This window comes from Cervus canadensis, chromosome 25 (assembly GCF_019320065.1).
Source record: "Cervus canadensis isolate Bull #8, Minnesota chromosome 25, ASM1932006v1, whole genome shotgun sequence".
Lineage (NCBI taxonomy): Eukaryota > Metazoa > Chordata > Mammalia > Artiodactyla > Cervidae > Cervus > Cervus canadensis.
The window spans coordinates 11827990-11843659 of NC_057410.1; the positions used below are offsets into that span (position 1 = coordinate 11827990).

General features: G+C 35.9%; 1 protein-coding gene across 8 annotated transcripts in view; it reads right to left on the reverse strand.

Annotated features, from left to right (window-relative positions):
- Nucleotides 1-2198: 2198 nt before the first annotated feature.
- Nucleotides 2199-15670, reverse strand: part of MDM1 (Mdm1 nuclear protein) — a 45935-nt gene continuing 32463 nt past the window's right edge. For 6 of the 8 annotated variants that reach the window (XM_043446992.1, XM_043446990.1, XM_043446991.1 and 3 more), the window contains 8 exons: nucleotides 13967-13996; nucleotides 13457-13632; nucleotides 12151-12447; nucleotides 11259-11371; nucleotides 11052-11161; nucleotides 5915-6167; nucleotides 4258-4317; nucleotides 2199-3038 (listed from right to left, as the gene is read on the reverse strand). In XM_043446992.1, coding sequence (XP_043302927.1) covers nucleotides 2926-3038; nucleotides 4258-4317; nucleotides 5915-6167; nucleotides 11052-11161; nucleotides 11259-11371; nucleotides 12151-12447; nucleotides 13457-13632; nucleotides 13967-13996 — 1152 coding nt within the window. In that variant the 3' untranslated portion in view covers nucleotides 2199-2925. The remainder of the gene's footprint in view (nucleotides 3039-4257; nucleotides 4318-5914; nucleotides 6168-11051; nucleotides 11162-11258; nucleotides 11372-12150; nucleotides 12448-13456; nucleotides 13633-13966; nucleotides 13997-15670) is intronic. The other 2 variants (XM_043446996.1, XM_043446995.1) reach the window with 1 other exon arrangement.

Genomic DNA, 15670 nt, shown 5'->3' on the forward strand with positions numbered 1-15670 from the left:
TTACCTGACTAGAAAGATGTTTATCTTCTAAGATGATAAAGTAAAAAAAAAAAAAAAAAACACTTCCAAATGAATCAACCAGAGAGAATTGAATCACAGTAGGACTCACAATTTTAGTATAAACACTCCAGAGTAGGCAGTGTGGATAGACTGAATAAGACCTAGATCGAACTCACCAGCTATCAGGTCTTAGTCCAGTCATTTAAGAGGGTTTTCCCATCTGTAAAATGATAATATGTGTACTTAAATCTCAAGGTAACATATTCCACCAAGTACTAAGCATGTTTTGTTGTTGTTATTGTTTAGTCACTAAGTCATGTCCAACTTTTTGTGACCCCATGGACTATAGCTCACCGGGCTCCTCTCTCCATGGGATTTCTCAGGCAAGAATACTGGAGTGGATTGCCATCTCCTCCTCCATGGGATCTTCCCAACCCAGAGATCAAACCCAGGGCTCCTGCTTGGCGGGCAGATTCTTTACCACTGAGCCACCTGGGAAGCCCCACTAAGCATGTTTATCATGTGTTTTACCCTTAATCCTCAAAATCATCCTTGAAGAGTTCTTAACTTGGAGTTCAGACTCCCACAGAGACTGAGATGAGATCCGACATGAATATCCATTCCCATACATGTATACAAAATTTGAATTATATGTTTGTGCATTTTTATCTGAGTTCTCAACCAGGGACACATGAGCATCTCAGCATCTGGGGTGAAGATAGGGGCAAAGAACAGAGGCAATTGGCATGCTACTTCCACTGTGATCCTGATTGATGTTTGTTCCCTGTCTAGTTTGAGATACCAATTTCAAAAAAAAAAAACAAATCACCAGTTTATAATAGGGTGTACCATATACTTGAAGTTATATTAAAGATTAAAAAATTGAATTGCCTAGGATTTTCCAGAGAAATTAAAGTTTATGTCTATACAAAGATTTTCACAATAGATTTTAATTATTCATTATAGTCCCAAGCTGCAAATAACCCAAAAGTTCACCGTGAGTCAGTGGATTAAAAGGGAATATAGGTGCCCAACATATAGATGACTTTCAAAAACATGCTGAGTGAAAGCCAGATAAAAAAGATGGTTCCATGTATATAAAATTATTATAAACTGACAGAAAGCAGATTAGTGATTTCCTTGAGGACTAGGGTGGGGGGGATGGATTGAACTGCAAAGTGAAATGGGGAAACTTTTTATGACGGAAATGCAGTGTATCTTGGTCGTGGTGTTGGTTTCACAGATGTATGCATTCTTTCCAAACTCACTGAGCTATAAAATTTTTATATATTTTAAAGATTTTTTTATGTGGACCACTTTTAAAGTCTGTTTTGAATTTTTTACAGTATCGTTTCTGTTTTATGTTTTTGGTTTTTTGGCCACAGGGCATGTAGGATCTCAGCTCCCCAACCAAGGATCAAACCTGCACCTCCTGCATTGGTAGACAGTCTTAACCACTGGGCCACCAGGGAAATCCCTGAACTGTAAAATTTTTAATAACTGCAGTTTATTATACATAATTGTGCATGAGTCTTTTTGAATTTTGATTTTCTCAGGGTATATGCCCAGTAGTGAGATTGCTGGGGCTTAGTAACTTTTTAAATCAACAGTTTTAAAAGGTCTGTGGAATGTAAGCAAATAGTTTGTATGCCTACAGTTCTTTATAACCTCATGATAACATAAGATCTTTAAGGCCCTTATTGTAAACCAGTGATTTGCACAAGCACTCTTGACCAAATTAAGCACTTTAGAACAGACTATACACTTGTTTTCTAACCAGCAGGCATCAATATTCTGTGTATTATCTTCAGTAACTTCTATCTATTGTAAATATTTATGTAAATATTTTATGTATTATATTTTATGAAATCCATATTTTTTAGAAAATTAAGTTTATCATGATTTGCAAGATAAAGAGTAAGACCACAGAACATGTCCTAAGAGTAAAAAAGTATAATCAAAAAGTCTGTGTCCAATTTTTAAAAAATGAGTCTGCCTTGGAAATTCTACATTTTTTCCTATATTTGTGCAAAAGTATTGAGGACTCAGTTTTGCTGCATTTGGATAAATGCAAAAGAACTATGATGTGCTTAAGCTGTTGTGAGTAAAATGTTTTTAAAAGATAATCATTTGTTCCATGTAATAACTCTCTAGAGAAGCCAAACCCTTGAAACGCTTGAAACAAACAGAACTGAAACAGTTGATCATTTTATTTCAAAATATCTACAAAGTTTTAATTTTCCATTATACAAATTTTTCAAAATTCAGACATTATTCAAATGTAAGCCAAAGTCCTTATACAAACAGAGTACACACAAAGATAAAAAATATACATATTCTCTCAGCAAACTTTGTTACATAAATAAGAAAAGTATATACAAAAGCTAGTATTTTCAATCTGAAGTACAATTATTTTAACACTGTAACCACAAACAGAAGGTACTAAAATAAACACCACAGCAAAAGTTAAAGGAACAACAAATTCATTTTATGACATCTACAATTGTAAAGATACATAAAGCCAATCTTCAGGTAATCTATACTTTACACTTAAATCTTAATTTTTACTTTACTTTATTCATATTTAAGAATATTCTCTGGATAGGGGAAATTCACAATTCTACCAGCTAGCCCTGACACTTTATACAAGTTATAACATGTGAAGAACTATGTAATCTATGTCTTTATATTTTGGGAACAGATGCAAAAAGAATCCTTCAAAAGTTAAAATTTCATGAACCTATGTTAAAAATTTTCCAGTAAATTGAACTGAGTATTGAAAAAAAAAAAAAAAACAATTCTTTTTAAGTAGGAAATGTTAGCAAAAAATCCAAATACTTGAAGTCTTAATACAGTAAAGCAATAATGAAAAAGTATGCCAATGGTTCCCCCAGATAAAAGCAACCCAACTAGGTGTCTGCCTAGTTATGTTTTGCCCCAGAAACTCTCCTTCCTTTTCCGAGCTCGTGCCAGAGTTTGAGAAGCCTGGAGACTAGAGGCCGCAGAGCGAGCAGAGATTTCTGAGAACCTGTCCTCATCTGCAAGGAAAGAATTACATTCAGTGCAAAAAAGCTCATAAAAACACTGTTTCAAAACATCAAGAGAAAATTAAAAGCATCAAGCTCTGTGATGTCAATACTGACTATCACAAACACATAATCTATTAAAATATAAGATTAGTATTTTTTGGATCGTTCACAGTAATTTTCCAAGTGTATCATATAGAAATCAAACACTTCTACATTAAATGAGCATTCTGTTTTTTTCCTGAAATCCCACTATGTCATTACACAAACACATGGACTGTGGTATTACCTGGAAACAATTCATCATCATACTGTCTTGTCCTACTTTAAAAAGCACAGCTGTTTGAGCAAAAGAAACCTTCACATTTTAAAAACAAAATGCCATACCTTCACATGGTACCCGCATCATATTTCTAAAGTCATTTCACTTAATATAGAAATGATGTCTGACTTTAATATGCTACCCTTCATTATTACTGAAATTCCTCATTCTGAGTAAGCAAATCAATTATCAAGTTATTTGTAAACACTGTTCTTCCATTAAAAAGAAAACAAGACAGGATTCAGTGTCCAGATATTGGCATTTCAAAACATAACAACTTGATTTCTAGCTCAATGAATTCTGAAAGGAGTCTCAAACTTGCTAAGAGGAAGGAACCTTCAATGTGTGTGAAGCCATAATACATAAAGTATTCAAATTTACTTTCAAATTCAAAATTTATAAACAGTAATTTTATACCTCTTAGGTTGCATTAAAATAGTAATTTCAATTGTTCAACATCAAGAATTCAAAATTCCTCCTGCCACCATTAGAAGTAACCGAATTTTTCAGAATAAAAACCACACAAGAGAAAAACACTCATTTTCCCTAATCATGTATTTTTTGGGAATATACAGACATTTGAAGAAAATGATGGATGTAATGCTAGGCCGAATTCCTGAGCCACCAGCCAGCCAGGGTGGAAGACAGAGTACTGCCGTGGGTGTGATGCATCTCTTGCCATCCATTTGCTTTAAAACAGACTCTTCAAGGCTTAGCGCCTAGTTTACTCACGAGTAAAATGGGGATAGTTTACCCCCTTCACAGAGTTTTAAGGATCTAATGAAAAGCCATCTATGGAAGTACTCTGTAAACTATAAAGTGCTAACCGAATGTAAAATCATTATACTATTATAAACTACTATCTAATAAAATATACTTTTATCTTGTGTTATTTGACTATTGAAATACCTTCATCATTAAAGGCTTCATGCTGAGGTAACTGGAAATTGTTCATCCTTGATTTTCCCACTTAAAAAAAAAAAAAAGCCATAAGAAATTATCCTTCAAAGCCACCCAACAATTTATCTTACAGTCAACTTGAAGAGAAGGTAGACTGTCAAAAAGCTTAACTTTATACCTTTAATAGAAATTCCTCCAAAGGGCCATTCATTAATTCATAATATGCTTAGCAAATATGTAAACAAACAAGGGATAACCTCCTAGGATTCTTCTCAATGACAATACTAATCTAACTTGAAAGAAATACAATAAGCTTCTCTTTAAAGATGATAGTTGGACTATACACATCTACAAAAGCAATATAAACCGAGGACAAAGATAATGGGAAACAAGAAAACAGAAACAAAAGTTTGAAAAGTGGAAAGCAAATGGAAGGCAGTGAGTGTGTGGTTATCATAGCCAAAGGAGCTAAATCCTCAGGCAGCAGAGAAGGGAAACCAGGAAGCAATTGATTTGCTCCCCTGATGGCTGGGTGGTTGGGAGTACTGAGTACCACTGAAAGTTGAAGAGAAGGGAAAACTGAATCAGGAATCTAATTGTCTTTCTATAGAAGAGTCTACCAGATCCATCTTTCATTTTACACAGCAGGGTAACTGCCCATCTCCCAAAAGAGGAATTGAGGTCTTATTGCTAAAGAAGGTTTATCACAGCTACTTTGACTGAAAGACACCAGATTCAACTGGGGGAAAGAAGAAACCATATTCCAAATAGGGGCATTATATATATGTATCATTTATCTCCTCAACCACGTAAAACATGCTATCCATGAAATAGTAACAGAATGCTTATATAAAAGGAGTATGCATGTTTAAAAAAAACTTAGAAATTAAAAATGCAGCAACATATTTTAAAACTCAAGTAGAAGATAAAAATTAGTAACCCTTTCAAATTAAAACAAAAAGACAGAGATGGAAAATATAACAGCTAAGATAAGAAAACAGCATCTGCAGCATGTCCAAGATCTGAAAAATAACAGTGCCAGAAGGGAGCAAGAGAGACTGGAGGGGAAGAAATTACTGACTAAATAATTTAAGAAAATTTCCCAGAACTGAGGAACATGACTTTTCAGATTGAAGAGCTCTACTGAGTACTAGCAAAATGAATGCAAAGGGACCCACCATAAAATTTCAGAGCACTAGGTATAAGAGAAGATGCTGAGAACTGTCAGGGGAAAAAAAAGGTCACACACAAAAGATCAAAAATAAAAAGTGCATCAGATTTCTCAACAATACTAACGGACGTCAAAAAAGAGCAGAGCGATAGCTAATAAAACTGAAGGGAAATATTTTATGACTTGAATTCTACATCCAGGTAACATCTGTTACGTCTGAAGACATCTTTGGTTGTCACACCTGGGGAAAGGTGCTATGGCATCTAACGGGCTGCCTACACATTTTTGGAAAAGAACGTGAGACATCTCACACTTAGACCAAAGTGAACTTGGGCACGGCACAACTTGAGTGTGTCAAAGATGAGGTTTTTTTTCTGTTTAAAGAAATCTACTGTGTTAACTAAAACTAAATAACATAGTACACTTACAGCCTCTGTATCTATCAGTATAGCACATTCATTTTAATAGACAAAAAAGTAAAACCTAAGTAATTACCATTATGCTGGAATTCTGGATCTCTCAGGGAGCCCTGAATCCGACGAGAAGGATGCCAGTAGGATGGGGCGCAGGGTGGAGAGGCAGACTTCCCAGGTGTGTTAGGTGGGTATTCTAGTATTTTTGAAACTGGAAGAGTTGTCTCACCAAATTTGGGGATATTGGGTTCAGAATCTTCCCTCAAAGGCAAGGGATCAACTGTTTTAATACCAGCAGCTGGAGAAGTCAGGAGGGATATAGCATGACTTTCTTTCTAAATGACAAAAAAAAAAGCATATATGTGGGTACCCATATATAAATAAAACAAACATTTAAATACACAAATAACCATAAATGAAATAGGTAAAAACATGGGGGAAAATTATGAAACCTTCATGTGGGGAAGATTTTGTAAGTCTAACAACCAATATAAAGATATTTAGCTAAATAAAAACAATGTGTAAATAAGAAAAATGACAAACTTGGGGAAAATACACAACTTATTGGATTGACAATGAATTTACCATTGTTACATAAATATTTCTTTAAAAGTAGCAAGATAAACCTAATGTAAAGGTAAAATAAGGATATATATCAACAGTTCATATACAAACTACAAATAGCAAACACATTCTATACCTCACTCATCAAATAATTTCAAAATACAAGTATTCATATAAGTACTAACTTTTCACTTAACAAATTATAAAAATGAATTTTAAGCAACAAACTGTAACACCCTGAACTGACGAAGATGCAGGAGAACGGGCACTCTCACTGGTGTTTCTGGTAGCACAACCTTACGGGAAGCTGGTAAATCACAGCAAAAGTCTTTATACTGTGGTTCTCTGACCACGAAATTAATACTTAAGGAGTATTTACATAAAAAGAGGTAACAACAATAAGAACAAAAATGTAGGTAAAGGATGGATGATTTCTTTACAGCATCTTTTCAAAACAGGAAAATTAAGATATAACAATAGGCATCTAGTTTTAAAAAATGTTTCAACAATAAGCATCTAGCCTTAGTATAACTACAGATATCATATCACAATTAAAAATCAAATTATAAATTAATGACATGGGAGTACATTTATAATACATTGCTAGGTGAGGAAAAATGTATTATGAAAACTTATCTACAGTATAATAAACAAATACACTTTATATCTAAGTAACTCAAACTCAACAATGGATGTTTCTACAGTAGGTATGACTTTTAAGTTTTTTGGTCAGTATTTTCTGTTTTTCCACAATGATTATGTATCACGAGGGTCAAAATCCCTGTATAACTTCACTTTTAGGATAATATAAACCAGTAAAATCAAATATAGCTCCAAATTTTCCTGATTATTCCTTGTAATTGTTGCCTTTAGTTATTAACTTTAAGTTTATCAATGCAATGTTCAAAACACTACTCTGATCTTAAGCATCATTTTCTGCAATTAGAAGGCTTGGCTTATTGCTTCAAAGAGGAGATAGCCTGAGGTCTCACCCAAAAAAACAAATTTTTAAAAATCAAGATCTATTAATAAGATAAAAAATACAAATCTTCCACTTGCTTCCCTTTTTAATTATGAAGATGTCTTATGAAAATTGATTTTTTTTCTTTTTGTACATACATATACAGAATTTGGAATTTCTGTCAAATTGGTTTTATTATTGTTAAAACCTGAGTTAAATTTGTAGAATACTTGTAGTACATGGGGTTCCCAGGTTTAATTTAACTGATTTCATGACCTGTTCTTGAACCGAAAACCTCCTTACTGGCCTCACTGCTCCTACTCGCCCCAGTAAAATGTGCTCTCCACTGAGGAGCCACTGATTTTATTTATCAAGTGTATCAGAGATTTATATTTGTTTAATAGCTTGAACTCCTCCAAGGGCTTCCCACTGACATTAGAATAACATCCCCACTCCTTACCCAGCCTCCCTTCCCACTTTCATTCCCCACCTCTCCTTTGCCTTCTTCCTCCAGGCTCCACAGGCCTTTTCACTCTATGAAACTGTCACTGTTGTACATGTGCCCTTGCTGTTCTTTCTTTCTGGAAAACAATCTCTGGCCCATGTCTCTGCACTGGGCACCTCCCTCATTAGCCAGGTCTTGTTAAAATGTCACCTCCTCAGAGGTGCCTGTTCTGATGACTTAAAAACTGTCTCACCCACCCCTTGGAGGTTGTCTGCAGTTTTATTTAATTCACAGCACTCACTGTTATCTGAAATTCTTTTTAAAAAATCATTTGTCTATTCTCCCAGTGAAAATGTAAGTTTCATGACGGCAGAGATTTTATCTTGATTACCAATGAATCCCCAAACCCTAACAGTGCTTGGCACATTGTAAAAGCACAGTAAATTGTGAACTGAATGAACGAAAACGAAACTCCTGATATTCCCCTCCAAAGATGGCTGTGGTGCAGAGTTCTCTTACTCAGAGCATGGCGCTCTCCATCAATCCTGCTGATTAAGTCAGAAACCTAGGAGATATTATCCAACCCAGAACCAGGCCTTGATGTTGTTCCCCTCACACAATTCTTCAATTTCACTCATGTCGGTGCCCACCTTCTTAGTCCAAGCTATCACAGCTCCTACCTGGCCTATTGCAATGGGCCTTCAGAGGTATCCAGTCTATTCTTGCCTTCCACGGCAGCCAGAAAGATCTTGCAAAACATGAATCAATCACAACACTCCATATTTAAAATATTTCAATGGCTTTCTATTTTACTTGAGATGAAAGAAATGCTCAGTATTGCTCTCTTTTCCAAACTCATCTTGCATCTGCTTCCTGCCGCACACAGGACTGGCTTTTGTTTCTTAAAACTCTACGTCCTTTCTCTCCACAAGATCTTAGCAAATGCTATCCTTTTTCCCACTCTTTTTACCTAGTTAGCTCTTCTTTCTCTGTATCTCAACTCAATTATGACTTCTTCAAAGAAGCATCCTTGACTTTCAAGAAGCTTCCTGATCTCCATTACTGGGTCAATTTCTTCCAGAATAGCTGTATATACTTCTCTGAAACAATTACTAGTTTTAATTTTACTTTTTGCGGGGTATGATTCTCACAGGACTGTAGGTTCAGTAAAATCATGTACCATGTCTGAAAGAGAAAGTCACTCAGTCGTGTCGACTCTTTGCAACCCCATGAACTATACAGTCCATAAAATTCTCCAGGCCAGAACACTGGAGTGGGTAGTCTTTTCCTTCTCCAGGGGATCTTCCCACCCCAGGGATCGAACCCAGGTCTCCTGCATTGCAGGCAGATTCTTTACCAGCTGAGCCACCAGGGAAGCCCAAGAATACTGGAGTGGGTAGCCTATCCCTTCTCTAGCGGATCTTCCCAACCCAGGAATTGAACCAGGGTCTCCTGCATTGCAGGTGGATTCTTTACCAGCTGAGCTACATGGGAAGCCCAATGTACTATGTCTACTTTCGCTTATTATCACAAGCACAGAATCTAGCATGTACGTAAATGGATAAGAAACATCTGCTGAATGAAGTGAGCTAACAAACACTTGGGTTTTTAATATCATTTATAAAATGTACAGATGGTACTTGACAAACCAATACCATGAAAATTTTACTCTCAAGTTTTATGAGACAGTGCTGTTTAAGGGTTAAAAATGTGGGCTCTGAGAAGAGACTGCCTGGGGACAAATTCTGCTTCACTGTTTGGCAGCTGCATGTCCTCAGTTTCACCTAAATGAGAATATTAACAATATTTACCTCACAGAGTCATTATGAAGACTGAACAAATTAATACATGTAAAGTGCTTAGCACAGAGCCTAGAACATAGTAAGTGTTCAGTAAATGCTAGCTATTATGATCATCTCCACGTAAGTTTCCCAAATTGCTGCTGCCCCATAATACTCCCACAATTCAAGGTATGTCATTAAAAGTTACCAGCAAAATATATTTCTAGATATTATGATAGTAATTCTTGTTAACTCCTATGGTAAAAAAGATAGAATGATATTAAACAATGGCAACTGAATGACAGGGATAATTTACTGCTAACTGAATGCATTGCTAATTCAATTGCTGAATGAATTGTCAGTATCAATTTATTGATAACTGAATGACATGGATTTAACGTTATGACAGCAGCTTTTTTAAGAAAACAAAGGGCAGAAAATGACTGTGTACAGCAGGTTTAATGACTCTCCTGCCTACCAGTAACCAAGGGGTAAACAATGGGGAAAAAAAGCAAATCTAGCTCCTGGTATGGCTACCATTATGATCCAAATGATTGTTACCTCTTTCCTGGATACTGTAATTGACTAACTAGTTTCAATTACTTGCTCTTGCACCTCTATTGTCCATTCTCAATACAGTAGCCAGAGTGACCTTGGAAAAACCTAAGTCAAATCATATCATTCCTCTGCTCCTCCAAAGACTTTGCATTTCCTTCAGAATAAAATGCAAAGTCTTTGCTATGACCTCTAAGGCCCTACATAATTTAATCCTTCATTATGCCTCTGACCTCACTGCCCATTCTATTCTCTCTCTTGCTCTCAGCTCTCAGCTCCAGCCATGCTGACTCCCTGCCTGTTCCTCAAGGAATCAGGCACCTTCTCAACTGGAGGACTTTGCACCTGCTGCTCTTTTTGTAAAATGCCTTCCTAGATATGCATATGGGTCAGTCCCTTACCTGCTTCAGATTCTGCTCAAATGCCACCCTCTCAGTGAGAATGTCCCTGGCCAATTCCCACTCACTTCCCCTGCTTTATTCTTCTCCTTAGCCCTTATCACTATCTAAAATACTGCGTATTTTACCTAATTATCCTGTTTATTGTCTCCCTCCTCCTCTAGAACGTGAATTCAGTGAGGGCCAGGATTTCTACCTGCATCTTTCACTGCTACATCTCCAGTTAAATCAGTGCCTGGACAAAACGGCCAGAGTAGATACACAATCAACAGTATTGTTTTTCTTCTCTCTCTCTCTGTTGTCACTACTGACAATATTTGAAAGTATGCAGTCAAAATACAATGGCATTACCCCCAAAAACAATTCAATGCCTTTGCATTCTGAAAGTAGGTTAATAACATCATCTCCATATATGACAGACAGAATTTTCTAAAATCTGAACCTCTCATGTATTTATTGCATGTGACTAAATCACTTCCTGAAGAGATGTTTTTCTCCAAAGTGTAAATATTTACCTTCCTAAAGTCATTCTTCAAAGTTTCTAAGCCATCCTGAGAGGATATTCTTTTCCTCTGTTCTATGACTGGAGGCTTCACTTTAGATGGAGACACTAAAACTGCACCACCTGGAAAAATACAGAAGATGCCACTGTTTCAATTTAAACTAAATTATCAGGTAGAGGAAGCAGGTGAAATAAGAACTGTACGGTATCCGCCTATTACCAACAGCTGGAGTGGTAAGATCATGATGAGTCCTCTGGATTCCACCCAGTTCTCTCAGCTTTGGAGTAGGAAGCCTGCCTCCTTTCCCTGAAGACATAGAAGATGACTCCGACCTGCAAATTAAGACAATTATGAAGCATGTCCTCTAGAAAATATGATAAAAAAAAATACTTTGCCATCATTATGCAATTAAAGCATAGACCTGTAAGAGAAGGCCATTTTGCTTCTGAAAAAATAAGAAACAAATCCACATGCAGTTAAGAGAAGCGGACTACTGGAAAAGAGGAGAGATCACTGCAAGTCAGCAACACACTGGAGAATTCTTCCCCTGAATCAGAGCCTAGGTTCCATTAGCTGCAAATCTCGTGAATGAATAATAAGGGGGTTGGACTATGGACAAAAAACACTATAACCAATGGTAGAGAACCACTTCCCAAAACAATATGCATATAAATCAACAGAAATTAGTTATTTGCAGAAATCGCTTGTTTTAACATTATAAAACATTTCTTTTTCGGTATAACCATCTGATAGTAAAGAATATTAGTTATTTTTCCTCAAGTCATAAAGGAAGTCATTCTTTCAGAGATATCTGGCTAATCATATCTTGAAAATCATAATTAGCAGAATATAAATAAAAAGAACACTAACTACTTCCTCCCCAAGTAATTCAGTGTTCGAGTGTTCAATTCCCAATTAGTGGTGACTCAAATCCCTGAGTGAATCAAATTATATAAACCATATAGAAGTGCCTATTTCATGACATTAAAGTAAAATCTGCTTTTTATTAGTCATGAAACCAAAAATGTAAACCACTATCAGTGACAAAATGAAATACTTATTATCTGTGAACAATAATGCGTCTACATACTGATTAATTTAAAACACTTACTCTTCTTTTATCTTGTCTGCTTTAGATTCTTCCTGTACTTCCAACTTCTCCAGCTCTTCCACATTAACCTGCTTGTCCCTTTCCTCTTCCTCCTCCTCCTCCTCTCTCGGTTGTTTCTGTATGTCTTCAGTGGTGTCCTCAGCATCCCAAGCCAGACGCCTTCTAACAGGTATGGGAGCATCTGACACACCCACTTTCTCTGTGGTAGTTTTCTGGGGCTGTTCTTCCAAGATAGGTCTTTTTTCTTCTAGCTGTGTAGAAGGACATTTCTGCAAAGTCTTATGGCTTGTAGGATCTCTGCATAACAAAATAAGTTTTATTTTAAATTTAATAGTTTGAGGTTTCTAATTGATACTTACTAAGTCCGTCATTCCCTTCCATGGTTCACAACTATGTTTCCCACTGATATTGCTTTGCCCAGATATTGAAGAAAAAACAATCAAACTAAGAGTTCATTTTATAGAACTTAAAAGTTATAATCTATCAAAATATTCCAAAATAAACTTATGTCCTTTTACTACTACCATCACACATATATGCCTGTACTACTGCTGACAAAACTCCTACGTATTTCTCAACTGATAATTGCATACATAAATAGGACACCCTAAATGGTTTAACTTGTTCTGTTACTCAATTAGGGTTTGTGCACAAACTTGTGTGTACTTATAGATCAAATAAGCTAATTCAAATTTTGTATTTTAGATTAGGTTAATCTTTTTGAGTCACTGTTAAAGAGCACATTTTGTGGACTTTTAAAATCAGATGTCACATAGTTAGAATTTACAGTTCAATTTGGTATGTATGATCATACTAATACTCTATGAAAACAAATCTATTTTATTTGATACAAATCAATGTGCTATTCCTCTTAATAGTTTGTGTTCACTATAAAACCTAAAATAGAATTGTTCCATAGAATCAGGGCCAAAGTTCAATATTGAATGATAATGGATATGTACTAATAGCTAATATTCTCTAATTTTTTATTATTGTTGTCTTTTTGTTTTACTTTATAAAGTTTTATGTCTACTGCTAGTCATCCCCATTTTACTCTTAATTGCTAACAAGGAATATGATAAAATCCAAACTTCCAGATTTAAATTATGCATTATTTCTACACAAGTGTGTAAAGCAAGTATGTATAGTTTTACTTTTCACAAAAAATAAACTAAAAGTAGTAAGTGGCTGATACACTTCCATTTGACTATCCAAATTTTGAGTCTTCATATCATTTTCCTACATAATTCTATGATCCACATCACTCTATAACATACTTTTTCACCATCCACTAAGAACATCTCACCCAGCAAGATCTAGCGCTCTGATATTGCTGCTAATGGTTCCTTCTGAGCTTGTAGTTGAGGAGACATCCCAACAGCGGTTGCTTTCAGACAGAATCTGATTTAGATGGTCCCGAGAAAAATGGGTTCCCTGAACTCGTTTCCTATAAAACTCAGCCTTCTCTCGGAGTTCTTTAACCTATGCAGGAGAGTTGAGATACCATGTATTATTTTAAATGCTCCTTGCAAATACCACCAGGTAGAATATCCAAGACACTGCACAAATACAGCCAGAGACCAAGGAGAAAGAAAGGCAAAAATAGCCACATACATTCATAAGACTATGTGCACTTTTAAGCAGAAATTAAAAGAGTCAAGCTTAAGCACAATGCAATTATTTTATTTCAGGCCAGCAGGCAGGGAGAAATTTGCAGCAGCTAAGAAAAACACTGACACCTACTTCTTTCTTCAACTGAAATTACACAAGTACTCTATGAATTATTACAATTTTTAAAAACATGAAAGAGACCAACCTCCGCATACCACATGGCATTTACAGAAGCCTAGAGGAGGAACACAGAAACATACTTAATGACAGGTTAATGCCATAACTGAATATTAATGGGAACCAGTGAAATATCTTATTATTCTTCCTTCTAAATATATACCAAAAACTTGTCAATCAATATTTTTTATAGTACTTTTAACAACATTTAATTTGGTAACCAAGATACTTTAACATTGCCTTGAAAACCAACGACATTCTTGCACGAGTGGAATGCTGTCCACCACAAGGTAACCTAATGACTGTTCCCCACCTCTGGAAGAGTGCTGACACGCCAGAAAGCCCGAGCCTCAGTCTGTACTTCTTGGCTTATGTACAGTTGCTACTACCACAGAAACGCCACTGAGAGTCTCATGACTTCCCCCTCCAAATTCCTCAACATTCCCTTGTAATCAGCCAAACCAGTATTAAATACATAATTTAAAAGACTATCACAATAATAGATGTAATGAATTCAACAAAGTAACAGGATACCCCCCAAAAATATTCTGATGAGCTATATATATAAGGTGACTCACATATTAATTCCTTCATACGCAAAAAAATACATTTTCACATGAAAAGGAGTCTGTTATACTCACTGAAACTCTTTCATTTTATACATTATACTGCCACCTTCTGGCTTTCTTAAATACAATTCCACAATGTAAAAAAACTAAGTTGCAGCTTAAAATTGTTTTCAATAATCTGTTTGATTTACTCTCAAAAAAAAAAAAAAAAACTGTAATTTTTTCCTATCATAAAGACAGAGTATTAGCCTGAAAAGGCTATCTGAATACTGTCTGCTAAAGCTTCTCTTCTCTCACTTGAAAACAAAAAAGCATATAATGAAATTAGCACTGTGAAAGTAGCTGGAGAAAACATATCCTCAGCTCCTTAAGGATACTACTGATGCAGAGGGAAGCAAGTGCTACATCTAATGAATCAGCCAAAGCAAAGGACAGCACCTGCCAGGGTAAAAAAAACCCCACAAAATCCCAATAGAATCCTATTGCTCTAATGAACCAAACCTGAAACATTCCCAAAGGATAATTCAAAATATTGTTTTCTTCACTGTCAAAAAAATTGAGCCATATTCATTTACCTTTTTTTTTAACTTGCAGAAAATTGCTAATGTTTTTTTTCATTTAACAGGTAGAATTGAGACACACGGATTGAGTCTGAACTCATAATCAGGGTATTCTGAATGCACAGGAACCTTGTAATAAAGTGTCTTGATAGAATTCAGATTTTATTCCTAGTAAGTCCTTGCATGCTTCAAATGTATTATGGTCACCCCATCACCTGCATGATAAAATCTTCACGTCTTAGGATCACTTCCTCCTCTGTGCTCTCAAAGCTCTTCGTGCATATCCTCACTAGCACTTACTTCATTTTTCTGGAATTATTGCTTGTGTCATTCTCCCCTGCTAACCTACAAATCCCTTGAGGTAAGGGAGAATGCAGCCTTTCAACACTGATTCCACAGCCTGTCCTGAGTGTGGACAAACGGCTGGCGCAAAGCTAAGCAAGAAAGGGCCTGCACTGAGTGAACTCACAATCGGGCCGAGGAGGCCAGCTTCCTCCCATATGATAAATCACTATCATAACACTGGTATGATCTATGCCATAATAGACAAATGAGATATAAACTGGAGGAGGGCTTCAAAAGGGGTCCTGCCAGTCCTGCGCT